Source organism: Oryx dammah, unplaced genomic scaffold (genome assembly GCF_014754425.2).
Source record: "Oryx dammah isolate SB20612 unplaced genomic scaffold, SCBI_Odam_1.1 HiC_scaffold_2, whole genome shotgun sequence".
Taxonomy (NCBI): domain Eukaryota; kingdom Metazoa; phylum Chordata; class Mammalia; order Artiodactyla; family Bovidae; genus Oryx; species Oryx dammah.
Window position 1 is genome coordinate 159267802 of NW_024070186.1, and position 27321 is coordinate 159295122.

At 53.4% G+C, this 27321-nt stretch overlaps 1 protein-coding gene and 1 non-coding gene across 2 annotated transcripts in view; both read left to right on the forward strand.

Moving 5' to 3' along the window:
• Nucleotides 1-27321, forward strand: part of PDPK1 (3-phosphoinositide dependent protein kinase 1) — a 62406-nt gene that overhangs the window by 25063 nt on the left and 10022 nt on the right. Inside the window, exons 2-11 of the mRNA XM_040254558.1 lie at nt 11-274; nt 3254-3296; nt 3561-3698; nt 8216-8360; nt 9100-9197; nt 18273-18348; nt 21789-21857; nt 22084-22180; nt 23091-23264; nt 24734-24951. Of these exons, the coding sequence (XP_040110492.1) occupies nt 11-274; nt 3254-3296; nt 3561-3698; nt 8216-8360; nt 9100-9197; nt 18273-18348; nt 21789-21857; nt 22084-22180; nt 23091-23264; nt 24734-24951 (1322 nt within the window). The remainder of the gene's footprint in view (nt 1-10; nt 275-3253; nt 3297-3560; nt 3699-8215; nt 8361-9099; nt 9198-18272; nt 18349-21788; nt 21858-22083; nt 22181-23090; nt 23265-24733; nt 24952-27321) is intronic.
• TRNAG-UCC lies at nt 19987-20058 on the forward strand. Its single transcript has one exon. It is a non-coding gene; the product is annotated as a tRNA-Gly (tRNA).

Consider the following 27321-nt stretch of genomic DNA (forward strand, 5'->3'; position numbering starts at 1 on the left):
GTGTCCCCAGTATGACACGGTTCCCATTCAGTCCAGCGTGCTGTTATGCTCCTGCCCATCCCCATCAATGGTGAGGACCCAGACTGAGCCCAGCACGGCCCCCGGCGTCCCCAGTGGGGGCAGCAGGCAGGGCCCCGCCATGGACGGCACCGCGGCCCAGCCCCGGGCGAGCGCCAGCGCTCTGCAGCACGCCACACAGCCCCCGCAGCCTCGGAAGAAACGCCCCGAGGACTTCAAATTCGGGAAGATTCTCGGGGAAGGCTCCTTTTCAACAGTGAGTACACGCTGCTGCGTTTGTTGGACGAGGGTGTGCTCCTTGGGAGCACTGGCCCTTCTCGGGACTCGGAGCTGGGCGCTGAGATGCTGTGGGGGCGCTCCACCCCAGAGGAGCGTCCCAGGCCCCTTGGGGTTCGTCTCCGGTATGAAGGTGACTTGGGGCTGGCTGCCACCAATCAGATCAGATGGGTGAAATACCTAAGCTGTGATTTTTGTAGGTGAAAGCTTTAAAAGGCATTTCATGATCTTGTTTTTAATTTTCTAAAAAATCCAATGAAATTTTATTCTCATCAGGCACCAGCAAGTGACATTTCATATCATTGTGCCCTATTGGCAAGACCCTGGGAATTTTTTCTTCCTTAGATTGAACATCAGTATTGGTGTCAGTCTGTTCATAGTTGTTGGGAAACATTCAGTTCAGTTACTCAGTCATGTCCGACTCTTCGCGACCCCATGAACCACAGCACGCCAGGCCTCCCTGTCCATCACCAACTCCTGGATTTCCTCAAACCCATTTCCATCGAGTTGGTGATGCGATGCAACTATCTCATCCTCTGTCGTCCTCTTCTCCCGCCTTCAGTCTTTCCCAGCATCAGGGTCTTTTCAAATGGGAAGCATTGAACAGCCTTTATTATTTCTGTTGTTTTAAAAATGTATGTTAGAAGTACACACTTGATGTGTGCTCGAGTTGCAGTGCACGACCTGGTAGCTTCCAGATTTTGTGTCCCCAGTTTCATGAATAGCACTGTCGAGTCACACTCACAGCACATTCTTTTTGTTCCCAAGAGAGTTGACCTATCTTGTAGTTTTCCTCTTCGAGCAAAGACATGAAGGTACAAAGCTGCTGTTTGCTGAGGAGGAGGCCTCATGAGCCAGCGGGGCTGGAGGCTCGCTGCAGGCACAAGGAGGCCAGAACCGCAGTCCCCTGGCTGGCGTGGGGTCTCGTCTCCTATGCCACCTGCCCTGGTCTTGTCAAGGCAGCAGAAATCCTGAATATTGAGACTTTTCCTGCCTGGCCTTTCTGTGAAGAAACCTTGTGTGAAATTTGTTTTCCTTTTCTCTTTTTCCATTTATGAAATATTTCAAAATACAAAGAACATGACATACTACAGCTCACCCATGTTCCCAATATCATTTTAACTGTTAACTTTTGCTCTGTTCACATTTTTAATTTAGATTTTTTTATTGGCAGTATTTAAGTTAGGAAAGAATTGGGTCCTCGTGATAAAAACCGTCGACTTTGAGGATAAGGCCCAGTAGATCTGGTACTCACAGGTCCTTTCAGAAAGAGAAAAACTGTTTTGGAAAGAACCTTGGATGTTCTGCAGTTACTTGCACGAGTCCAGTAAAAGAAGCAGTGTTCTCCTTCTCTCAGCTGTTCCTCACAGGATGTTTATGTTGCCTGGAAAATGAGGACATGTTTGTGACGTCCCCCCAGTGTCCCTGGGTTTCCACCGTGGGTGAAAGTGCGTGCCATCTGTTCTGGATGCAGAGAAGCCCCAGCTGGTCTGGTCTTCCCAGTGCCCAGGAAAGCCCGAGAGCCCACAGGCTCTTTTCCGGTGCTGCTGGGAGTCCTGCAGCCTGGGGTCTCCGATTACATGTGCTGCCCTCAGGTCTCTCCCACCACTCGGCAGCAGGTCTCCAGGGTGGGAGTGGAGGAGAAGAGGCAGCTCCCAGGCTGGATCCTGGGCCGGGCCCTCCCTGGGGTGCAGCTGGTGCTGGAGAGGGGAAGCCTGGTCCGCTGCCCACAGCTCCCTGAGGGTGCTCCTGCCGTCAGCTTGGGCCGCGTGGACGGACATAGGAAACCTGCGTGGAATGTGCAGAGTTCACGCGACAGAAAGATGAGATGGTGTCTCCTCTAGATAGGGTTCCGTTACATGTTAGTAGCCGAGCCACGCCCTTCCTCTTTTTCTCCTTACCTGGCCAGCACGTGTCGCTGTCAGCCTTGCGTCAGTCCATAACTTCAGGAGGCTGGCCCTTCACCAGCCCCTCTCCTTACCCTTCAGCACCTGAGGGCAGTCCCGGGTCCCTCTCCCACAGAGATCCTTCCAGTCTTTCCGCCTGAGCACCTGTAATCCAACCTTGGTTTTACTGACTGCAGAGCTTCACACAGTGCCCACCCAGGGTCACTTGTGATGAACTTGAGGGATTCTGTTATGGGATAGAACTCACAGCCCTGGAGGAGGCAAGTTTCCATCTGCTCCTGGGTCCTCGGCCATTCCCTGCAGGAGTCATAGGAGGGGAAGTGGCACCGGCTGGTGGCGGAGGGCCCGCCCCAGCTCACTGCCAGGGGGCCATCAGGCACTGGGAGTTGTTGCTCGGGTTGTGCCCAGGCGTGTGTAGAAAGGTCTCTTCCCAGCTGTGTGGGGCCCCACTGGTGCTCTGTCCCCAGGGTTGAGGGTCAGGCTGTGCCAGGAGAGGGCACAGCCGGGGAGTGGTGCCGGCACGCTGGGGGTGGCTCTGCCTCTGTTTCCCATGCCCTCCAGGCAGGCGTGGGATTTATAGCATCTGTGGGGGGGAAATGGATGGTAACAGTTATTGGTAAAAGCCCAAATTCAGGGCAGCCTTTTGCAGTGAACATGTACCAGGAACATAACCATAGAGTTATTTTTTTTGAAGGAATCCCCAGTACCCACTTTGTGGAGGTATTACTTGCTGCCGCTTCCCATAGTTTGCGAGGGCTACGCTAGTGCTAAGGTGTTTGTGAGTATATGTTTCACTGCATCGCGGAACCCTGGCAGATGCTGAGGACCCTTCTGGAAACACGTGAGGAACATCTGTTTCCTTTACCTGTGAGAACACGTTATCTTAGTCACTGACTGCGTTTGTCTGCACTGGGCCGAGAGCGTGTAAAGAGGAATTTCAGAGGGGGCGGGGTGCGCCTTGTGGTTGGTTGCAGGGTGCCTCGTGAGACTCTGTGCCCTAGTGACATTGGGTGTTTTTTCTCTTCTTTTTCCCCCTTTTCTTCCCAAACCAGGTTGTCCTGGCCCGAGAACTGGCAACCTCAAGGGAATATGCTAGTAAGTAACTAACTCCCACGAGCTAGGCTGCTCAGTGTCTAGGAAGCAGGGACAGCGCCCCGGGCCTGCGGCCGCCTGGCTGCCCCGCCCCCGGAGGGCGCTGCGCTGGTCTCGGGGAACAGGGCACTATTGGTCTTAGAGATCACAAAGCTGGTGGGTGTGTTTTGTGAAACACTTTAATTTGTGTTTGATACTTTATGTGTTGTGTCTTTAGTGACTGTTTTCTTACCGTTTCCAATTGCAGTAACTTGCTTCTTTCTTAAGTTAAAATTCTAGAGAAACGCCACATTATCAAAGAGAACAAAGTCCCGTATGTAACCAGAGAGCGAGATGTGATGTCGCGGCTGGATCATCCCTTCTTTGTTAAACTTTACTTCACGTTTCAGGATGATGAAAAGCTGTGTATCCTTTGAACAGTCAAAGCCTCCGAAATGCCATGCCAGCGATTGCTTATTGTTTTGGAACCATGACCGCGTTTTTGTTTTCAGAAGGAGCCTCTTGCCTGGAAAGGAAAGGGTAGCATGTTCTAGATACAGATGAATTCACATCACTTGCTTTGGGACCCCCTGGGATTGCAGACAGTCACTGAAGTTGAACATTGCTTCAAGGGAGATCATGACAGCCACTTTTGAGGGTTTCTGTTGGTAAGCTTCATATCTCAAGAACTGTTTCACTGCTGATGTTGCTAGACCTTTACTGAAAGGCGTTTCCCCCACTCCTCTTGACCAGTGTTTGTGCAGCACCCATCAGGTGTCGCATCCTGTGTGCAGAGCGGGGATGTGAGCCAGGAAGGGTCGTGGGCATCCAGGGCTCCTGGGAGGTGGGCACCCCTCTGCCCTCCCTGGCCTGGGGCTCTGGGGTTTGGTTGGAAGGGGCATCTTTCCCAGGCTCAGCTGCCAGGTGAGAAGTTCAGGGAGCAACCCCCAGAAACCCAGACCCTTTCTCCCTGTCTCGGGCTGTCCTCCCCACCCCACCCCCCGCCCCTCCCTCCAGGGCTGTGCTCCCTGCTTCTCCAACTGCTTCTCCAGCAGGGATGGCACACCCTGCCGATTCTTTGCTTTATTTCAGGGCATCCCCTGAACTTGTTCCCTGACGTGTCCTCTAATCCCTGGGCACTGTCATTTTTCTTGCTCCTTTGCTTGGAGTTGGTGCCCTGTCTGCGCCGTTAGCTTGTCTGTCGTTCCCCAGGCAGCCGGGCCGGCCGGTGCTCCCTGCTCCTAGCCCCTCCTGCAGCTCTTCTTCCAAAGCCAGCCTTCCCCGGCCCCTGGCTGCCCGGAGACGCTGTCTGAGCCCCGCAGACGCTCTTGGCTGCAGCTTGATGGGGGGGTCACTCAGGGTTAAACCTGTTCAGGCTTAAACCTCAGTCTGTGCATCTGCCCTCTTCCTTCTGCCCTTGGGTCGCCAGAGCCCCCCCCCCCCCCCCCGGGGGGTGGGCCGGCCTGAAATCCCTCCCCCTCCCGCCCTCCTCTCTCCACTCTCCACCTTCTGGGTTAAAATTTGTCTTGATCCTGTTCCACCTTTCACACCGCTTTCTGGCTCCTTCAGCCAGCAGTTGAATGATGTCTTTGGTTCATTGAGAAGGCCTTGTTGAGTGCCGGGGTGGGAACACGCTGGTGTGTGAGGTGAGGGCTCTGCCCTCGGGGGGCTTGTGTTTCCCTGTAGAGTTAGATCTACACGTATGATTCCTGGCTGTGTGTAGGAATCAGGCCAGTGGAAGGTGGGAGTGTTGGAGCTGCTGTTTTAGTGGTCAGAGGAGAGGACGTCAGCCAGAGGCCTGGACGGAGCAGGGGCAGGTGTGGGTGGGTGGGTTGGGGGGGCGCCGGGCCTAAGAGACCAGAGTCCCAGCAAGAGTTCTGGGTTTTCTTCTGAGTGTGGTACAGAGCCCAGCAGGGTCTGGGGCAGCTGCCACATGCTCTCACCCGGGCCACTGCTGGGAAAAGGCTCTTGGGAGGGGCCTCCCACACCTGACATGCGTGGTAGCGCCTGCTGCTTGAGACCCCACGGTCGGGTTGGTGTGCAGATGGGAGGTGCAGAGGGCTGGAGTGGGCCCAGCAGGGCAAGAGCTCCAGGGAGTGGAGACGGCAGATCCCAGGGCCACAGCCAGCTGTTTCTGGTGAGGGTGCTGGCTGCCCGGCCAGACAGCGCCAGGTAGGCCAGTACTTAGGCGCAGGCCTGAACTGTGGATCGGCCCCCAGGGAGGTGTGGAGAGTACAGTCTGGGGTGGGGTGCGGGTCTCAAGAGGGGCGAGCAGGCCCAACTGGTTTTCCCGGTGTCGCGCTCTCACGGGGACCGGTGAAGGGGTCCAGCGACCACGGCCTGCGGGGCGGGAAGTCCTGCGGACTTGTTTCCAGGGTCGCAGCGGGTGTGCCTCTCCGCCTGGCTTTAGCATCACCCGCCCCCGCCTGTGTGCTGCCAGGGGCCTCCTGGGGACATCGGAGCACCTCTCAGCCTGCTCTGGGTCTCATTCTGAGGCCGCCTTGACCCCTCGTGCCCTGTGCTCCTCTCTCAGCTTGTGGGGCTCTCTCGGCCAGTTTTCTGGAGTCCCAGGCCTGGGCTTCCAGCAGGGCCCCTGGAGAATGCATCTTGTCAGCTGGGAGGCTCCGGCAGTCGCACACGCTGACGGCACCTCCTCCCAGGGTCAGGAGCAGCGGGAGCAGGCCCTAATGCTGGGTGAGTGAGCTTGCTGTCTGATTTCAGATGGGATTGGCCAGAGTAACGCAGGTGGAGGGAACTCTAGGTCTTTGTCCGACGGTGTCTGTTGCTCTTGACCTTTTGAGACCACTTTGAACTTCTGACAGGAGCGAGACCCAGACGGACTTGCACCCTACTCAGAGTCTCTCGTGGCGCACAGTGTGTGAAAGAGAAAGCAGAGGAGACACTGCCTGAAGCAGAACCCCAGCGTGCACAGCATCCTCCCTGTAGCCATGTGCCTGCTGGGGAGAACGGCGCCTCCTGCAACTGCAGGGGTAACCCCCGCCCTGGGATAGACGAGGCAGAGCCTGGAGACCCCCCTGCCACAGCCTGAGAGCAGGCAGGTTGGTCTGCGAGGGGACTTCTGGGCTCTGGCAGCCTTTTTGCCCTCTGGAGGTTCAGCTTGACCAACTCAGTCCCTGCTCCCAAGAGAGGCTGAACTCAGAGCAACCCGCCCTCCCTCCCTGGGTGTGGGGCAGGCTGGGCACTGGAGCCAGACGGCCAGGGTGCCTTTCCTCCAGCAGGGGTGCAGCTGGAGGGGCTTCAGGGCTATTGCCAGGCCAGCCTGCGTTCTTCCGCCGCCGCCCCCTGCCCGCCCTTGGTGTCCTCTTGCAGCCTGGGGACAGGAATGGTGCACTAGATCTCAGGAAGCTGCGCTCCAGGCTGGATGACCTTGAGTCAGTTGCTTAACCTCTCTGGGCTGGGTTCGCCTGCAGAGTGCAGGCATTGGGCTCAGCAGGCTCTCCAGCTCTGCCACAGGCCTGTGCTCCTCATCCCAGGAATTCACCTGTTCCTGCTGAGAGAGCAGCCTCCTCGTCTCCTGCCCTGAGGCCTTTGCTGTGCTGGGGAGGAGGAGTGGAGCAGTGAGGTTTGAGAGTATTCCTGGGGAATGAGGAACGTGTGTGGGCAGAGAGAACATGGACTTGGAGCCATGATCCCTCAGCATCTGTCGTGTTCAGAATCGTCGGTCACTAGCTCCGTGGCTGGGCAGAGAACTCAGAGTGTCCTTCACACAGGAAACAGGAACTTGGGGAGTGGGCAGATAAGGGGCAAAACCTGTGAAGCCGGAAGAGGCCTCGTGGCCGTGGCCGAGCCTCGGGGGCTGCTGGTCTCTGGGAGACCGTGCTCCCGAGCCGGGGCAGCACCATGGCCAGGCCAGGGCCAGTGGGACCTCTGCTCAGAGTTGGCTGGGCCGGAGTCTGCAGGCCGCTGGCGAGGCTGGCCACGGGTGCTGGCCTTCCCCGAGGAGGGGTCGGAGCAAGGCGAGGAGGGAGGGGGCCCTGGCTGAGGCCCTTTGCTTTCCCTGGAAGTAAGGTTGGTTTTCTGCTTCAGCTGCCTGTTACACGTTGTTCTAGCTGGAAGGGCTTGGGTAGCCACGGAGGGGGCTCAGTCAGAAAGTTTGAGCAGCTCCGGTTGCTGGTCTCTTTACTCCTGGCCTTGTCCCCCCTGCGCCCCAGTGTCAGGCACCTTCCTCTGTGGGCGATGCAGGGCCTTGGCGACCAGAAACCCTATGGAACACCTTGACCACAGGCCATCCCCGGCGCCATTGCTCAGGGTGGGCGAGGCCTTGGACCACCCCGTCCCTGGCGGCCTATGCTTCCATTAAGAGGCGCCGTGCTCCATGCCCCCAGGAGGAAGCAGTTCTGTGGGATCTGTCGCTGTCGCTCGCGTTAGCCTGTAGTCCGCTTTGGAAACGGGGAAGAGAAACGAAACAGAGCGCACTGCAGGGCCAAGGCAGAGGAGGCCTCCAGCCCCCCGGGGCCATAGAGAGAGTCAGGGTTTCTCCCACGGAACTGCTCACTTCAGTGTGCCGGGAGCCTTCTCTTGAGGAGTCTTTCCGCGACTTGGCTCCGCACAGCCCGAGGTACAAGGCTGGCGCGGGCTATGAGGGTGGAAGCACTGCCCACATCTCCAACGGCTCCTTTCACGGAGCCCACGGGGTTTTCTGGAGATGGACGTCCGGAAGGGGCACTTGGCCAAGAGGCCTGTGTTTCTGTGCTGTTGGTGAGAACCCCCTGGGGGCCTGTCCTGGAGCCAGGCCAGGGGATCCCTCCAGACCCAGCTCCGCAGGTTGGGGTGGGGGGGCGGGCGCCTGGCTGGGGGTGGGGCAGCTGTCTCTGGCCACAGGTACCTTCAATTTTCATTAATTTAAAAAAATTGCTACTGGGCTGCTAAGATTAGTTTAAAAGAATGACTTTTGTTGTCTTCCTTAACCATGCAATGTTTAGATTTTGGCCTTAGTTATGCCAAAAACGGAGAACTACTTAAATACATTCGGAAAATCGGTTCATTCGATGAGACGTGCACCCGCTTTTACACGGCTGAGATGGTGTCTGCCCTGGAGTATTTGCACGGCAAGGGCATCGTTCACAGGTACCGAGCTGGGGACTGCCGGCTGCTCCCCAGGCCTGGGCTCAGCTCTGGTCTCCTTCCTGGAGGGTAGGCTGCCTCCCTGTGAGAACTAAGAAGCGTGCACATCTCTCTGATGCAGAGAGACCGTGGACCTGAAGTACCAGGTGAAACTGGTCAGATGTCTTTTTCGCCAGGCTAATGATTCTCTTAGCCATCTTGGCTGCTGCTTTTATTTTGTCAGATTCTGTAGGTACTTACTTCTTGTCTCATTTTCCAATAGTCAAATTGAAAGTATTCATTTGAGCTTTTTTTTTTCTTACAAATTTTTCTCTTTTTTTGGTGGTAGTGGTAGTAAAATACACATATCATAAAAATTTATCATTTAATCATTTTCCCCCTCCCTGTTTTATTCAGAAGTAGTTGACATCCCTAAGTTTAAGGTGTGCGTTGTGATGGTTTGATTCACATTTATTGTGTAGTGATACCACAGAAGGTTTAAAGGCTCTTTATAAACATGAGAGATCAAACTTCAGTTAAAAGTTTATTAAAATGATAGATGCAGTTATGAAATGATTGATTCGAATGTCTCACTGGATGCAGTTGGTGTTGTTCATTGCTAACTTTAGACTTGCATTCTTGGTTGTTAGTCTATATCGATTATAGGTATTAACCAGTTCATTTTGTTTTTAGCTAAATTTGGAGTGTGTAATGTTACTGTTTCAAATATTTCATCTCAAGTGTGAAAAATCTGCTTTCACAGGGACCTGAAACCAGAAAATATTTTGTTAAATGAAGACATGCACATCCAGATCACAGATTTTGGAACAGCAAAAGTATTATCCCCAGAGAGTAAACAAGGTGTGTGTTTCATTTCCTGCAGACCCCTGCTCTGTGCTTCAGATCAAAATCCTCTTAGAAACCGGTGGAGTGCTTTGTGCTCATCATTAGTGACAGTTGTTTGTAGTAACTTTGTTATTGTAAAGAAGATGCCTGAGTGTTCATCAGGGAAGCCCCTGCCTCCGGGCAGCTCTAGCAGAGGGCCTGGTCGGTGAGTGCCTGGTCTAGTAGGGGCCGGGAGGAGGCTTCCCCAGCATCTGTGGTTGGTCCTCCTGGCCTTGAGTGGTACTGGGTCCCCAGGCGCTTTCTGTACCTTGTCACAGGGCCTCAGATGCCTGCCGTGGCTCACCCTCCCTAGTCATCTTCCTGGAAGGTGCTGCGGTGTCTCATTTGTTCTCATCTCCCATGCAGGGGTGTGGGCTCAGTGGGATCAGCTCCCAGTTCCTCCTTTTGGCACTGTGGGTTCTCCAGGGCGGGGGGAAACACATTCATGATGCCTCCTGTTCTGCCTGTCTCCTGTGTGCAAACGCCGGGGCGGTGGCCCCAGCACGCCGGTTACACGTTCTGTAAAGTCACAGAGTGAGTAGGGGCTGGCTTTTCCTGCTGGTCCAGTGCACGTTCACCATTACAGACCCTCCTAACCACTGCCCCTCTCTGGTGTTTCCTAGCTGGATTATGTGCCGTGACAGTTGCTGACAGCCTACCTGGGGTAGAGGAGAGCCTGGCTGTCTTAGCTGGCCAGGGGCTTCTCGGCCAGGGTGGGGGTGCAGGCATCTTTCAGCCCTTCAGGTGTTTGTTGACTGGAAATGATAAACTTCGAGGTATACAGAATGGCAGTTTAACTCTGAAAACTGTGTTAAGGTGTTGCGGTAGAGAGAGAGAACATAAAGTTCTGTGTAGTGAGGTTGCAGGAAGCTCAAGGCCCATGTGTGAATTAATAAATGACCCTAAAAATGAACCTTGGGTGTGGGGCCAGGTGTGACGGTTAGAGCTGCCCTGACCTGAGAAGCTGCTACAGGAACCCCCCACGTAGGGGCTGTGCTTCTGCTGGGGCTCATGGGTACCCATGAGGGTGGGTAGAGGGTTTGCTGGTGGAAGGAAGATTCAGACAGAAGCCCCCACTTTGCTTCAGCTGCTCTTTTCATCTGTAGCTTCTTGGCATCTCTGTTTTTTTCCCTTGTGTCTGTTGAAGAAACCAGGTCGTTGTCTTGCAGAGCTTCCCAGAGTTTGTTGATGTCACCTCTGTGGAGTCCTGTAGCGTGCTCCTTTCCCCTCTGTACGTCTTGAAAGTCGGGAGTTGGATGCGGCTGCTTGATGACATTCAGGTTCAGTCCTTTCACCCCCGCGGCTGGTGTGCGTAGCATGTTCTTCCGTTGGGAGCATGTAATATCCAGTCGTCTCTCCCTCTGTGATGTCAGCAGCTCTTTATAGCTGCAGTGGCCTAGATCTATCGGTTCATTTGAGAATGCAGAGTGATCGTAGCCCAGTGCTTTCATTCTGGAGCTGGAATTCTTTAAAGAGAAACTTCTCCTTTGCCACTGTTTGGTTAACTAGTGACATTGATTGTAAAGGAAAAACTGGATAAATGCTCGCTTCTTTCCCCTTTATTTACAGCTTTTGAAAAGTGTGAATTGGTTCACTGTCCTGATGACCAGTTAATCAAAAACATTATTACTCCACCTCACACCGTACACAGAAGTTAACTTGGATAGATCAGAGATCTGAATGTAGGAGCTAAAACAATTACACTCTTGGAAGAAGGCATTGGAATAAATCTCGATGACCTTGGGTGAGGTAGTGGTTCTTTAGATACAATACCAAAAGTATAAGCAGCAGAACAAGTTTTAAAACTTTGGTGCTTTGATACATTAAGAAAGTGAAAAGACAGCCTGTGGGGTTGAAGAGGAAAAAAATTTCAGCTCCTGTATCTGATAAGGGACTTGTACTCAGAATATATGAAGAATTCGTAACAACAAAAAATTTTTAATGGGTCTGAATACACATTTTCTCCAAAGAAGATAAACAAATGGCTGATAAGCATATGAAAAGATGCTCAGTATCACTCATTTTTAGAGAAATGCAAATCAAAGCTACAATGAGATATCACCTCACAGCGGTCAGAATGACCTTCCTCAAGAAGTCTACAAACAATAAATGCAGGAGAGGGTGTGGAGAAAAGGGAATGCTCTTGCACTGTTGGTGGGAATGTGGATTGATAACAGCCACTATGGAAGATGGTATGGAGATTCCTTTTAAAACTAGGAATAACACCACCATATGACTCAGCAATGCCACTCCTAGGCATATACCCTGAGGAAATCAAAACTGAAAAAGACACATGTATCCTATTATTGATTGCAGCACTATTTACAATAGCTGGAACATGGAAGCAACCTAGATGCCCATCGACAGATGAATGGATAAAGAAGTTGTGGTACATACACACAATGGAATATTACTCGGCCATAAAAAGGAATGCATTTGAGTCAGTTCTAATGAGGTGGATGAACCTAGAGCCTATTTTACAGAGTGAAGTAAGTCAGAGAGAGAAAGATAAATATTGTATTCAAACACATATATATGGGATCTAGAAAAATGGTACTGAAGAATTTATTTACAGGGCATCAGTAGAGAAACAGACATAGAGAATAGACTTATGGGTCTGGGGAGAGGGGAGGTGAGGGTAAGATGTATGGAAAGAATTAATACGGAAACTTACATTACCATATGTAAAATAGATAGCCATCGGGAATTTGCTATGACTCAGGAAACTCAAACAGGGGCTCTGTATCAACCTAGAGGGGTGGGATGGGGTGGGAGATGGGAGGGAGGTTCAAAAGGGTGGGGATATATGTATATCTGTGGGTGATTCATGTTGAGGTTTGGCAGAAAACAGCAAAATTCTGTAAAGCAATTGTCTTTCAATTTAAAAAATTAATTAAAAATAAAAGGATTTAGAAAAGAAAATACATAGAAGAAAAGAAATAAGAGCAGAAATTAGTGAAATTGAAAAAACAAACCAGTATGGAAATTTAACAGAGCCAAAGTCCAGAGGGAAAGAGGCTGAGTGGTCCGGGGATGCCAAAGGTGAGGACCGTGGGTCTGAGGGGGAAGAATGCCCCTCAGTGTTACCAGGTCTTTGTAGAAACACCCAATTCCATGGAGGTCTTTTTGACACTGTCATTTTGCCTAAGTACAAACAGAGTTGGGAGGCAGGTATTATTTTAACAGCATTTGAAACTTTAAAATGTGGGCACAATCTTATGTTGTGCCTGTCACTTTTCTATGCTTCCATTATCTCTTTCTGCCGTTCAGCACCCTTAAGACCTTCTCTGTTTCTCAGCACCATTGCCTTTGCTGGCTCGCAGCAATATACAGTAGACACCTATGGAAATTTTATTCAGGACGCAGTACCTGTAGGTCTGGGCTTGGGCTTAATACAAGGTCTCCAGGAGAACCATCTCTGGAAGAGAGGGCTCCCTGTTCTTGCTTCAGTTTAACATGTTGAAATTTGCTAATGCCATGCACACTTGTAAGAATGTCAGTTACAATTTAGTCTATAGGAAATGACCATTTGATCAATAAATTTTTGCTTTTAATTTCAAAAAAAAAAAGTGAAAAAGACAACCCATGGGGTTGAAGAGGAAAAAAAAAACTTCAGCTTCTGTATCCGTACCCACAATATATAAAGCACTTATAACAAAAAAAAAATTTTTTTAATAGGTCTGAATAGATGTTTTCTCCAAAGAAGAGAAACAAGTGGCTGATAAACACATGAAAAGATGCTCAAGATCCTTAGGGAAATGCAACTCAAAACCACTGTTAGACACCACTCCATACCCACTAGGATGACTATGGTTGAAAAGACCGTAAGAAAAGCGTTAGCAAGGATGGGGAGAAATTGAAGCCTTCATATTTTGCAGGTGGGGTTGTCAAATGATGCAGCGGCTTTGCAAAAGTCTGGCAGTTCCTTAAAAGGTTAAGCATAGTTATGTTGTAATTGACAGTTCAGCTTCTAGTTAATATATCCAAGAGAACTGAAAAACATTTATATAAAAGGTTGTACACTGGTGTTCATAGCAGCTTTATTTGTAATAATCAAGGAGTGGAAACAGCTCAGGTACCCATCAGCTGATGAACGGATAGATGAGGTGTGGTGCTCTGGGCAGTGGAGTGTCATTCAGCCTTGGAAGGCATGAAGTTCTCATACAGGCTGCAGCCTGGTGCACTGTGAAAACTGCTTGAGTGGCAGCCAGCTGGGATCAGGGCAGGGCTTGTGTTGCGTGGATAGGTCAGTTTGGGGGTGCTGCTGTCTTAACAGCATTGTCTTCTGACTCTTCACTGTGGAATGTCTTTCTGTGTATAGCTTTTGTAATTTCAAAAATTATTTGTAGGTTTTGGTATTATAAGCTTTGTGCTTCTTTTGTTAAATTTATTCCTAAGTATTTTTTTATTTTATCCTTGAGGTTATTGTAAATGTAGTAGTTTTCTTAATTTTCAGATTTTTCATTGAGGGTGTTTAGGAATATAGTTGACCTTTCTGGTGTACTGATCTTAGGTCCTGCGGCCTGGATGGACTTGTGTGTTACTTGTGATAGTTTTTGAGCAACTTCCTGGGGACCTTTTAGGTACAAGATGGTGTCATCTGTCATTAGAGATAGTTTTACTTCTTCCTTTGCAGGCAGGATGCCTTTTGCCTCACATTCTTCCCTGCTTTTCCTGGTTTGACCCTCCTGTTGACTAGCGAGAGCAGGCATCCTTGTCTTGTTAGTGATCTTAGGGGGAGAGCTTTCAGTCTTTCACCGCTGATGTTGACCACTGAGCGTGATGTTCCTTGTGGGTTTTTCATGGTGTCTTTATCAGGTTGCAGATGTTCCCTTCTGTTCCTAGTTTGTTTTGTAATTCATCATGAAGGAGTATTGAATTTCGTTGGATGCTTTTTCTGCATTTCTTGATTGAGTGGGTCACGTGGGTTTTGTTCTCTGTTCTTCGTTTCTTTATTTGCTGTGCTGGGTCTTGGTTGCTGTGCATGGGCCTTCTCTAGTTGTGGCAGGTGGGGGCTGCTCTGCTTGGCGGTGCACGAGCTTCTCATTGCATTGGCTTCTCTTGTTGCAGAGCAGGGGCTCTAGGCATGCGGGCTTCAGTAGTTGGGGCGCATGGGCTTGGTTGGTTGCCCCACAACACGTGAGATCGTCCTGGACCAGGGGTCAAACCTGCATCCCCTGCATTGGCAGGTGGATTCTTAACCACTGGATCACCGGGGACGTCCTTGTTCTCTATTCTAATGATGTGATGTCATAGATCAGTCAGTTTTTAATGTGGTGAACCACCCTTGCCTTTGCAAGATAACTCCCACTTGGTCACGTGTACACTCCTGTTCATGTGTCGCTGGATTCAGCTTGCTTGTCTTCTGTCCAAGGGCTAATAAGCACATTTTGTGGAGTGTTCCTGTGCCTCGCATGTGGGTTCACGGGTAAGACAACGGCAGTCTGCACTTCGAGCTTTGGAGAGAGTGTGAGTGTCTTCTGAGCTCAGCAGCACGTCAGGCCCCTCTACCCCACCGGCACCTCGGGGTCCGACTTGCAGGTCTCTGGTGGCCAGAGTGGTTCTCAGCCCAGGGTACTGGGCGGGGGTTTTGAATCGCTTGGAGGGTGGAGATAAGAACCCAGCGCAAACCCTCCTCCTCTGGCCTGACCCTGTGGCCCCTGTTGAGTGGGCCGTGGCCTGGAGGAGGCAGCTCAGGTCCGCAGTGGCTCTGGGCCTGGTCTCCAGGGCCCGGGGGAGTTTGCCTCTGGCTGATCTCTGAGCATCCAGGGGAGGTGACTAGATTACCTCCGTGGTTTGCTCCTGCGCTCTCATGCTCTTCCCTGAGATGCACAGAGAAACCTGCTGTTTGTGAAGCTGGAGAGAACAGTCCTTGTTGTCACTAACCTTTCAATGAAATGGAGCATTTTCTTCAGTTTGAAGGTGGGAGCAGACGTCTGTCGGTAGAAACCACAGATGTTTGCATGTACTGTCCCGGTCAGCACAGTTGGTCTGTTGTTTGTGCTTACCGCCGGATCTTGTTAGTGCATTAAAAAAAAAACCAGATAACTGGTACCTTATGCATTTATTACTTTAATATTTTGATAGTTTCATTATGTATATAGTCTTATGTATTTTACTTTATGTCTTTAGAACATCATTCTGAGGACAGGAGTTCTCCATACTGTGGAGGAGTGATTCATCTCTAGACTAATGAAAGAGCTCCTTTCCGGGGGTGTGACTCAGTACACCCCCAGGGTCTTGGAGTCCCTTTAAGAAGGTGGGGCTCCTGGGAAAAGGAAGCGGCAAGGGTCGCAGGAGACAAGCAGACGTAGGCCCAGGAAACTACGGCAGTGGCAGCAGCAGCAACCCGGTCCAGTGCCATCGTGATTTACTCTTTAAAGCTCTGCTGTGCAGTGGGGGGTGTGTGTGTGTCTTGTCCACTTTGTTTTATGCAAAATGTAGCTATTGCAAAGCATTGATGCCTCTGAATACTTTGTGATAGCCTGAATTATTTAATTATGTGTAATGCATATCTTTTCATATAAAATATATTTCTAGAGCTTTTTAATAGCATTTTTTTAAAAATCCTGGAAGAAATGCACGCTTCTTACGCAGAGCAGGAATGCTGCCCGGGTGCAGTGTCTCGTGCAGCCCAGCCCCTGAAGGGTTGTGTTTTTGTCCTGCTGTCCGTGCCGACTTCATCCTGGAGGGTCAAGTGCCAGAAGGGCAACCGCGGGGTCAGAGGGCACACCTGCCTGTTCTCTGTGGCTTTCGATGTTTGTTGGAAAGTTGCTCCCCAAAGTGACATCATCTCATCCCCACCAGTGACACTGCACGGCCTTCCTCCTCACGCGCCACTCAGCGCTGTGTGTTTCCCTCTCTCGTTGCTGGTTTGATGGCTGTCCTGTGTTCACAGACGCATCTGTGACTCATTGTGAGGCTGAAGGGTTTCACTGGGCTTCATCTCCTACTGCTTCCTCTTGCAGTCATCTCCGAGCTCTTGGTGTATCTGGGTCCTGGCAGGTGCAGGAGAGTCCCTGACCTCGGGGACCAGTCACAGGTCGCCAGGCCCTAAGAAGCTGGATCCCCAGCAGGACTGAGCACCCCTCAGCCCCAGGAGGGCGCTGGGCGGGGGTGTATGGGGCCAGAACCTGAGCAGGGCTATCGTGGGCGCGTCTGTGGCCTGGGGGTGGGCCAGGAGGAAGAATCCCCAGCTCTCCTTTCTCCCCTGGAGAAGCCCTCATGGCTCCAGGGCCTGGAGACCAAACCTGGAAACAAATGGGGAAGAGGCAGCAGGGCGGCCTTGTCTGTGTTCCTTAGTTTCTGCCTATGGAGGTCGTTGGACGCAGTCAAGATGTCTCCCCCATGGGAAGCCCTGCTGGGTGCCCATCCCAGGGATGGAAGGTGGGGAGCGGAGGGCCACTGTGGCCAGCGGGCAGCAGACAGTTGCATGCAGAAGTGGTGTGGCCATGGGCCCTGGGCATTTTTGCCTTTCCATTCTGGTGTTAGGTTATTTGTATCTGCGTGCGGTGAAGACTCCAGCTGTGGGCAGACATAGCACGGGTCTGGCAGGTTTACCGCAGGCAGCCGCACCCCATCAGGCTGTTTGAGGCGGGCCTGAGCCGAGGCGCCCAGGACAGAGCCTTCAACCTGTATGGGAGGCGCAGTGTGGAGTTCTGGGTGGAGTAGGTGGTAGGCTTCGAGAAGGAGAGACGAGAAGGCGCCGTGAGCTGTCCTGCCTCCCCAGCTCTAGAGCAGTCCCCACCGGGCTGGCTGCCCTGCGGCGTGCGTGACCGGAGCTCGTGTCTGAGAGGGCGCTGTTGCAGCCCCTGGGCCTGTGGGCTTGGAGAGGTCCTGGTGAGGGGCTGTCTGGTGCTCCGCCAACGTGCTTAGGTGCACCCCTGGCTTCTGCCCACTTGGTGATGACAGCCGCTTCCCACCCCTCTGTCCGGGACCCAGTTGTCCACAGCTGAGGCAGGGGGCCAGCAGGCAGGCCCCTCACCTGGGGCCTGTTGCTGTTCTTAGCTTTGTCTGACTTCAGGTGAGCCTGCAGGGCCGGGGCCCTCTCAGGGGTTGGTGTGTAATGTTGCACCTGGCACACTTCCCAGGTCGGCTCAGATGAACAGAGGGACCAGTAGTTTCTAGCCCAGGTTATTAAAGATGGTGAAGGAAAAGTCAGCTTGACCACAGAGGGTCAGGCCAGGTGAAAGGGCCTGTGTCTGGAGCCCACGGTGTTGAGGTGCTCTGTGTTGCCCTGCGGGGAGCCGTCGGAGGGACCCGGTGCCGTGGGTGTCCCTGGGGACCCACCAGTGGGGTGACAGTACTTGACGGTAGGGTGCTCACGGGAATCCCAGGCCCCATGTCCTCTGGTTGTGGCCAAGGACAAGAGCAGCTGTTCCGTCCCCATCGCGGGGATGCCTCCGGGGGTGGGGGCAGGGGGTACGGACTGACCATGCCCACAGTGCAGCTCTGTCAGGGCTGCCAGCTGGGGAGGAGCCCCAGGATCTCCTGAGGTAATGCGGCGTCCACCTCCTCTCGGCCGTGAGGGGTGGGTCTGGCACCAGACCTCGCAGGGCTGCAACTGACCTTGGAGAGCCTTGCACGCACAGCCCAGGACTAGCGGGGACAGAATGTTACAAGGGCATCGGGCCTTCCTTGGCTCCATGAGCTGTTGTTACGAGGAGAGGGTCTCCCTGCGGGGGGTCCAGTCCTGCACACACTGTGTGTGTGCAGGGCTGGTTTAGGCACCCCGACTCTAGCAGTGTGCAGACGGGAGCCCGTCCGCAAGGTGCTCCCAGCTGACAGCGCACTGGGCGAGGGCCACTCTGGGGGTGTGGGCGGGAGGAGGGCGGGCCAGAGGGCTGCCCTGGAGTCAGGGCCACCTGGGAGCCTTGGGGCGGGGGCGGGCCCCAGAAGAGGGTGCAGGGAGTCCCCAACAAGTCCTGCTCTCGGGAGGGTACAGGTAGATGGTGGGTGACCGCGGTGTCCTGAGAGGTGAACGCCGACGGCAGTATCCGCGGTGGAAGCGCTGGCTCAGCATGACCGTCTCCTCTCCCCTCTTCTCATCAGCCAGGGCCAACTCGTTTGTGGGAACAGCCCAGTATGTCTCTCCAGAGCTGCTCACAGAGAAATCGGCCTGTAAGAGGTAACCTGCTTTCCTCTGACCCATGCTTCTCTCTCCTCTAAAGTGCTGGTACTTCTTTCAGATGAAATCAAGAGTTAAGAGAATGCCTTTCATGGCCTTTACCTAGCTGAGCCTCCTTTGGAACAGTTAGCGTTTTGCCTTTTAGACAGTATCTTTCCTTTGGTAACCTGCGTGTTAACTTTATTGTCACTGCTTATCCTTCCTGGGTGGTGGTTGCTTTTATGCTCTGAGATTTGGTCTTGCTCCTCTCGGAACTACTGACTACAGTGAGGAGCAGCGGGTCTGTCTGATTGACCCAGGGCTTCCTGCCGTAGCCTGCAGCCCGGGGAGCCTTGGCGCCACCTCTGCCCAGCTCAGCTGCTGAGTGTGCCACGCTCTGCGGAGTGCAGGGCGGGCCCAGCCAGCCCTCCGGGAGCCAGGCCCAGTGGTGGCCACAGACTGGAGGGCCCAGGCAGAGGCCTGTTGTGGAAGTGAGAGGTGCGGGGCTGGGATGTCGTTCCGAGAGGGAGGTCCGGAGCATGCAGAGGGTTAGTGATGGGCAGTGCAGGTAAAGCTGGTGGGCGCCGGTGGCCTGGGGCTGGGGCCATCTGGGGGGCTGTCTGGAGCAGGCGTGAGGCAGGCGAGGATGGAGAGGCGGTGGTACGAGTGGGCCGTCAGGGTGCGGGGGCAGGTTCTGTGGTGAGGCCTTTTCAGTTCTTCCTGCCCTGGGCCAGGCCCTTGGCCCACAGGTGCCATCAGAGCTGACCAGGGCCCACACGGCCATTGTCGGCGCCCGTGGGCTGCACGGTCGCCTTCTTGGCGCGACAAGCCTGTGCCAGAGGCAGCAGGGGTGAGGATGGTTCTGGGCACAGAAGCTGTTTCTGAGCCTGAAGGCTTTTCAAAAACTCTTAAGGAGTGGATGGACCCACAGGGCACAGACATGATGGGTAGAAAGATGTTAGGAAAACTTGGCCATCTTAGCAGTTGCTGGGCTCTTTGTTTTTTTGTTTTTTTTGTTTTGTTTTACTGAATCAACAGACTTGGAGCTCTTCCTGTGGCCAGACGCTGTTGTGGGTCAGGGCTTCCCCGTGGGGCAGTTCTCCCGCCAGGAGACTTCTGGTCTAGACAGTTACGATGTCACACTTCATGGGTGGGGAGGCACTGGGTGGAGCCAGGGGTGCCACCCAGCGTCCCGCAGTGTGAAGGCCCCAGTGAGGACAGCGGGTCTCAGACACCCCGAGGGCCCTTCTGAGGAGCCCTCCGCCAGGCACGCTCAGCCAGACTCTCCAGTGTGTCCCTGCTGGCCGAGAACCGGCTTTTCCTCTCGTTGGAGTCACTTTTAGAAAGAGGAAGCTCTCACTGCTGATTGAGGAAGGTCTCCAGGCCCTGCTGAGGGAGAGGAGGGCACAGGGGCGCTCATCTGTGCGTTTAAACCTCTAGCAGGACACCCAGGGCCTGGACAGCTGGCTGGCTGAGGGGCAAGGGCTGCACCAGGGCTGAGGGGCACGCCACCGGGCACCCTTTCTGCTTTTTAATTCTTAAAGTCATGTGATACGTAAAAATAGTTGACTTTTTTTTCTGATTGTAAAAATGGTACCTTTTCATTATAAAGACTTCTTAGAAAATATGAAGACTAAAAGAAAGCAATTAATAGGGAGTTCCCTGGTGGTCTAATGGTTAGGATTCAGCACTTCCGCTGCTGTGGCCCAGTTTCAATCCCTGGTCGGGGAACTGAGATTCCTTAAGGCAAGCAGTCAAAACAAAAACAAAAAGCACTCACAGTCTCCAGCCTGCTTGCAGTCACAGACAATGGTTTGGTGTGGCAGTCTTTCCAGCTTTTTTTTTTCTGTGTGTTGTATATGTGTTTACGGAGTTTTTGTACAGCTGGAATCACACGGAATGACCAGTTTTGAATCACACTCCTTGCGATTAGCTGATGGACATCTCCCATGTCACTCCCAGTGTTGGCAGAAATCTCTTAAGAGCTGTGTGGTCTCCTCACCTCGGTGTAGCTTATCCAGCTTCGCTGTGGTTCCTCCACGCCCGACGTGCCTCCCGCGCGCGCACAGCCTGTGCTGAGGAAGACAGGCTCCTGCCTGAGTGGCCGGGCGCCACGCTGCCCCATGGTGTGCTTTGAATTTTAAGAATAGAATGACTGTTTAACTGAGCATTTAAAGAAATCACTGGTGCATACTGCTTTCCAGAAATGTTCATTGGCTTCCCCTTTTATTTTTCATCGCATTAAAAACCGTTAAATGATAAGACGCTTGTGGAAGGTTAGCCCGGGGCTGGTTCCGCTAGCAGTCCTGCTCCCGGGAGGTGACCGGGGGCAGCTAGGGAGGCAGCCCTCCGACACGCACACAGCCCGCCCCTCCTTTCTGGACACTGTCACAGCACAAGGCCGATGCTTTTCTGTCAGCCTTTGTCTCGTTTAGCTCCCCCTGTTAACTACACCAGACAGCAGAGAACGCCCAGCGTTAAGAACTAGTTATTGAGAATGCGCATTTGTTTTTAACATGCCTTCACCCTACCTGTGTGTTGTGACTCAGATTTCTGATCTGTGGCATTTTTAACTCACATTGAGTCCTTTATCTGCCTGCCATGCTGGTGATGTGGGTCCGAGGACAGAGCCTCCACCCAGGCCCCCAGCTCTGTAACCGGCCCGTTGTCTTGCCCACGACCTATGAGCTCGTCTTCGGAATGCCCGGTGTGGCCTCTTCCAGGAGCTGCCTGTGTCCAGCACCTCACAAGCCTCGTACGTTTAGGGCTTGCAGGGCGGCCACTGGCCGTGCAGGGCGAGTTGCCTCTTGGTGCTTTCCTAGGGCTGAGCTGGGAATAGAATGCAGAACTCACAGAGGAAATAAAGCATGCAAAGTAGTTCTCAGCGAGGCCTCTGCGATGCCCCAAGGGGAGGGCGTGGGTGGGAGCACGGCCGCCCCTCCAGGCTTCCTGCAGCTGGTTATGGAAGCTCAGAGCCCTGGAGTGTCTTTCAGAGTGTGTGGTTGAAATGTTCATGAGGGGCAGACTGTGCGCCACAAGTCCAGGCAGTGCAAGAGAAGTGCTTGGTGCGCAGCCTGACACGCGAATGGCATCCATGTCCTTGGGGTGACAGTGATGAGGGGGGACTCTGAGCCTGTGCCCTCCCTGGCACTGGAGGAGGGGCTTTTGTGCTAGTGGCTGCTGCCCTCAGGAGTGACCACTGCTCCCTGGTCAGGGTCAGGCCAGGCCTGTTGGGGCGCTGGTTGCCCCCAAGGGAGGCACCTGGTCTGGCCCAGCAGGGAGGCCCCCTCAAGGGGAGCCCAGAGCAGGTGAGGTCTCCACCACACACTGGCCTGGTTTTAAAGGAGAGGAAGGGGTGAGAAGCTGAAGCGGGGGTGTGAACAGATGGAGTGACCTGAGCTGTGCTCACTCGCCGCTGGAGTTACAAATGTCACTCTCCTGTGTTTTCTCTTCCCGTGAAGTTCAGACCTTTGGGCACTTGGATGCATCATATACCAGCTTGTGGCAGGACTGCCTCCCTTCCGAGCCGGGTAAGAGACCCTGCCCGGCTCTGGCCGCCCCTTTGCAGCAGCCTGATGAACGGGAGAGGGCGGTCCTGGGGGCGTGGGGGGACCCTCCTGCCGGCTCTTCAGTGACTGCGGTGGCTCTCTGCAGGAGAGGGAGCTGGCTGGGCCCGGAGGGCTGCATCTCTCTGTTCTGGGATGGGCTGGAGTCTGTGTGCCCCCACCCAGAATGACAGCTTTTCTTGTTTTACAGAAATGAGTATCTTATATTTCAGAAGATCATTAAGTTGGAGTATGACTTTCCTGAAAAATTCTTTCCTAAGGCGAGAGATCTTGTGGAAAAACTTCTGGTAAATGTTTTGCATTTTCTTCTGGTGAGCTCATCCAGTAGCCACCCCGAGTCCCTCTCATCTTGTGGTCAGAGGGGCTTTCCTTGGCGGTACCATGTTTAATAAAGAGCATTTGAGGGCAGACAGTGGTTGTAGGTAGATGTGTATCTCCAGTCTCTTCCCATCAAGCCTTTTCAGTTCCCAGGTGTCTGATTTTTGACCTTAATAAGACAGGAAGTTACTGTAACACTCTGCAGTTGTTCGTCAGCACACACCGCACTTCAGGTTGCAGGGCGCTGGGGCTGGCTGTGCTGTGTGGCTGGTGGTGTAAGTTCCGCCCAGCGACATTGGTGAGTGTCCGCCTTAGAGTCAGGCACGCAAGGTGTCAGACGTTAGCACAGGGACAGCGTGCCCAGGAAGGGAGTGTCTGTGTGTGTGTTCTGGAAACTGCAGTGTCCTTTCCCCTGGTGTGTGTTGGCTCCACACCTTCCCTTTGCTTGGTCTGGGTGAGAAGGGTGCGTCTGCCTCTGCCCACCTGGCCCTCCTGCGCTGTCCCCAGTGGGGGAGGCCTGCGTCCTCCATGGGGCTGGGAGCAGCCAGATGCCAAGGTCCCTTGGAGCCCTCTGTCTGTGTGAACTCTTCATTCTCTTACTGGAGCCAGTGAGCTCCTCTTTTTCTTGTTTTAGGATTTTGAGAGGATACTTGCCACTATTCATGAACTTTTAATGTCGTGATTATTTTCGCCTGTGTGAGCAGGGGCAGAGACTCCAAAAAAGTGAAAGGATCCCTGAGGGTGACTCCGTTGTCCCCAGCCCTCCGTGTCCTTCCAAGTTCCAAGAGACCCCAAGAATCGAGAACTACTCAGAAGAGTTTTTTTGGGTCAGAATTGTGTTTTAACCCCAATGCTGACTTGTCTCGGCTTCTGTTTCAGGTTTTAGATGCCACAAAGAGATTAGGCTGTGAAGAAATGGAGGGGTATGGCCCTCTGAAAGCCCACCCATTCTTTGAGTCCATCACGTGGGAGGACCTGCATCACCAGACACCCCCAAAGCTCACGGCTTACTTGCCGGCCATGTCGGAAGACGACGAGGACTGCTATGGCAACGTGAGCCGCACTGGGGCGTCCCTGGGGGTGGGGCGGTGGCCGGAGCGAGAGCCAGTGGAGATACGTGGTGGAGGGCGGTGAACACTGGCCTTGAGGTCCCCACTGGGACTGAAGAGGCTTCTGTCCGCCCCGAGCACAGAGTGCCAGGCCCTGGGCCACGTGTGCCCCTTTCACCTTTCCTCTAGTTAATTTTTGCCCAAAGGGATTTGGACCAGAGCCTGGGCACCAGTTCTCCTGGTGGGCTTCTGTCTTTGGGTTTTGGCTGGTGTCTTTATAATTGTGTATCTAAAGACATTCTGGAATGCTTCCTCTATTTCCCAGCGAGTCCTGGGCACTGCTGCTTTGCGCTTTCAGGGCACGTAGCATTGAGGATGGACACTGGTTGCCGTCGGCTCTTAGCGCCCAACTCTAGGCCTGAGGGATGGGCAGCGGAGGCCCTTGGCATACTTGGTTCCTTAACTCTTCTGGGGAAGGTTGTGTTTATGTGTAGTTTCAGATGTTTTTATTGTCAGCCACAGTCCATTTTTCTGGTGTGATTTCTGTCATTGTGGCCTGTAACCATTCATCATATATAGCGCTCCACCTCAGTTGACTGAGGAATTCTAGAGTTTATCTTAAAAGTAACTCACAGCTGAGTTAAAATTACAACAGGCATCACCTCCTAGAGATCAAGAGCGCCTCTCCATGGCTCCCACCTGCCGTTTAAAGCTGCACATCCCCCTTCTTTTGCCCTAAAATATCCTTTATGCTCAGACTCAAGGAGAACCAGACGTGGGGAGCCATCTGTGCCCCACTCTGCGGTCTGCTTCCCTGTCTCAGTGGCTCTAGCTATCCGTGGCCTTCGCACACGCAGAGGACTTCCTCCTTGGCCCTAGTGGCTGACCAGACCCTTGAGCCCTGATGCTGGCATGGGCAGGGTTGCCAGGGCCTGTGGCAGGAGAGTCCCACAGAGGGCCATATTTTGCTGGCTAGGCTCCAAGGGAGTTGTCTCTGATCTCAGTGCCCGGGGACCCTGGCTCCACAGGGCGTCTATACACTCCTGCGTGTCGTGTGCAGGCCCTCTGTCTGCTGTCTCATCGTGTTTGCCAGGGTGAGAGCTCCAGTGTTGCCACCTTAATCCTGACCCTGCAGGGCGGCATGGGACCCTCGGAGGTCAACAGGCCCAGGTCCTGGCTCTCCTCTTCCTGTAGGTCAGGACTGAAGATAAGCCCCTCTCTAAGGGGTGAACAGCTTCTGAGGTTGCTGTCAGAAGCGGGGCACAGGGCAGGCCGGGCCCAGCCTGAGGCTGGGTGGCCTGCTGTGTGGTGAGGAGAAGTCTGAGTGGCCCACACTGGTCAGGGCACTCTGAGCGGGGCCCCTGGTCAGCAGCTTGTCTCCCCAGGGGCTCGACCTTCAGGGTGTGGGCCACGGGGTACCCTCTGGGGCAGAGGGGAGCCGGACGCCGCGCTCACTGCCTGCTCTGCCCACAGTATGACAATCTCCTGAGCCAGTTCGGCTGCATGCAGGTGTCGGCATCCTCCTCCTCGCACTCCCTGTCGGCTGTGGACGCAGGCCTGCCCCAGCGGGCGGGCAGCAACATCGAGCAGTACATCCACGACCTGGACACGAACTCCTTTGAACTGGACTTACAGTTTTCTGAAGACGAGAAGAGATTGTTGTTGGAGAAGCAGGCCAGCGGAAACCCTTGGTAAGGACGCACGGGCGTGAGCAGCGCCGCAAGTCCCGCCCTCTGTCCCTGCTGCCGTCAGGGCCCTGGCGGGCATAGCTGCCTTTTGCACATGAGGACCCAACCCTCGAAGCGCCAAACTGGAAGTGGGTGTTTAAAGCGCTGGCTGGGGGCTGGGTGGGGTTGGCTCCCCTGGGGCTCAGTGGGCCAGGCACGCCAGCAGTGTGGTTGGACTGGGATTCGTTGTGATGTAAATAACCACCACCCCCTGATGGAGAGTTTAGGATGCTCTGAGTTTTGGCTGCTCTGGGTCACCCTCTACGCCTTGTCTCCTTCATGGTGGGCCCTGAGGCGGCGGGTGGGGCGCCTGGTTAGGGAGGCAGTGCTTTGTGCCCACAGCACCTGAGAGCCTCTGTTTCCCGAGGGCCCGCCTGCCCTTGAACGTCCGGCTGCTCTAGAAATGGGCTCTGTGAACGGGCACCTGTATTCTGGTCGGGGCATACCTCTTCCATGTGTGTTGGCCACTTGTATTTTTTTTTGAGGTACTTTTATGTCCTTTGACCCTTTTTTGGGTGTACATTTTGCGTGTTTTGCAATTTGACTTTTCAGCGCCCTGGATATGAAGACTTCCTTGTTTATTTCAAGAAAGCATTCTTCTTCTATTTTTTCATTCTACTTGTGCATCATATTTTTGGGAGGGGAAGTTGCAAATTCTTACAAAGTAAAACCAGTTGGTGTGTTTCTTTTCTGCTTTCCGTCTTGGTCCTGTTGAGAAGAGGTTCTCTGCCTGGACATTGTCTTCAAGCATTTTCTTAGTTTCACCTTTTGCACGGGCAGAGAGGAGCCTTTGCAGGGCCAAGAGAAAGACCCTGAGTTCTCTGAATCGTGACAGGGAGGAATCCACTCCAGAGAAACTGGGCACAACTGTATAAAACAGAAGCAAGACAGACACTGCTTTCCCTGCCTGGGGGGTCTGCGCAACTTGCTGTGTTGTGTCTGTGAACAGTATCTTTGCTGTTTTGGTGCCCAAGAAGTTGCAGCAGCATCTGGACACCAGTCACTCAGGATTTCAGAGATAAAAGAATGGAATGTTGTAAGTGACACGTGATGAGCTCTTTCCAACCCAGACACCGTGCAGCCCCTGGAGCGCCTTAGCGAGGAGTTAGGTGTGGTGGAGTGCTGGCAGTCCGAAGAGTCTCAGGCCACTGGCCCTGCTGACAGCCCCTGGGGCCATGAGCGTGGTCCATGACTCGCTGGATTGAAGATGTGGCTGCTGACGTGGGGAGGGAGTTGGTGTCTCTGCCTCCATGTGGCTCTCTCCCCTTCCAGGCGGACAGACCTCCAGTGGGACTGTACTCACTCACTTTGCTGGCTTCTGTCTGCAAGCGTTTGCCCCGCTTGCCAGCAAAGAAAGTGTCCTTTTACGTTCTCCCTGTGTGCTTGGCAGGAAGCGCCGTGTGTGAGACAGTCTGTGTTGAGCACCCCTTTTGAATGTCACGATTTCTTCTGGAACAAACGCGTTGCTGTGTAGTGATGGTGCCAGAGCAATCGTGGGCAGACCCGCCAGCTGCAGGGCCAGGCGGTGCAGGAAGAGCCGGCTCTACAGCCAGCGGTCACAGGCAGAGGAAGACAAGGCCTGCTAGGGAGGACGCTTTTGGGGAGTGTGCTGTAGAGCAGGCGAAAGGGCTGCAGAATGCCTCCTGCTGCCCCTGCCTCCAGGGCGAGGCCGCTCAAGGTGGGCTCTGCATGCTCACCTCTCTGGGAGCTGGACGGCTGGTCTGCTTCTGGGAGCCCGTTTCTCCTGGAAGGTCTGCCTGCCAGTTGGGGTTATTCACTCAGCTGTTCAGCCAGTGGTGTTCTGGGAAATGAATGGAATGAGCCTGTAGCTTCAGGGAAAACAACTGCTAGTGTTTGTTACCAATGATAAAACCACAATCTTCAAGTGAAAATTAGAATTTGGGCAAACTTTACCCATCACTGTCAGCTTGACATCTTCCCAGTGCTTAAAAGAGAAAGTGCTTTTGAGGAGAAAGGTAGCAATGTTTGTGGATTGATTTGTTGATGTCATAGAATGAAATCAGTCAGGATCCAGAAGATCTCCGTAACTCAGCGAACCAGTGTTGGGTGCTGTCGGACCATTCAGGGTGGAGCACCCAGTCACAGTGCAGCGGGATGGGTGAGCTCTGGTGTCCTGGAAGATGGAAAATCCATCCCTGGGGATTTGGATTCCATGTGGCAGCTAACCTGTAAGAAACGACACTTGGAGACTTTTGGTGTAGTGTCAAAGAAGAATGCCCACAAATAGCTGAGAGGCTGTAAGTACTCCCCTCTGAGGTCTTCATGCGCTTCAGCCTGGACACCGCATCACAGCAGAGTGAAAGCAGAAACGGA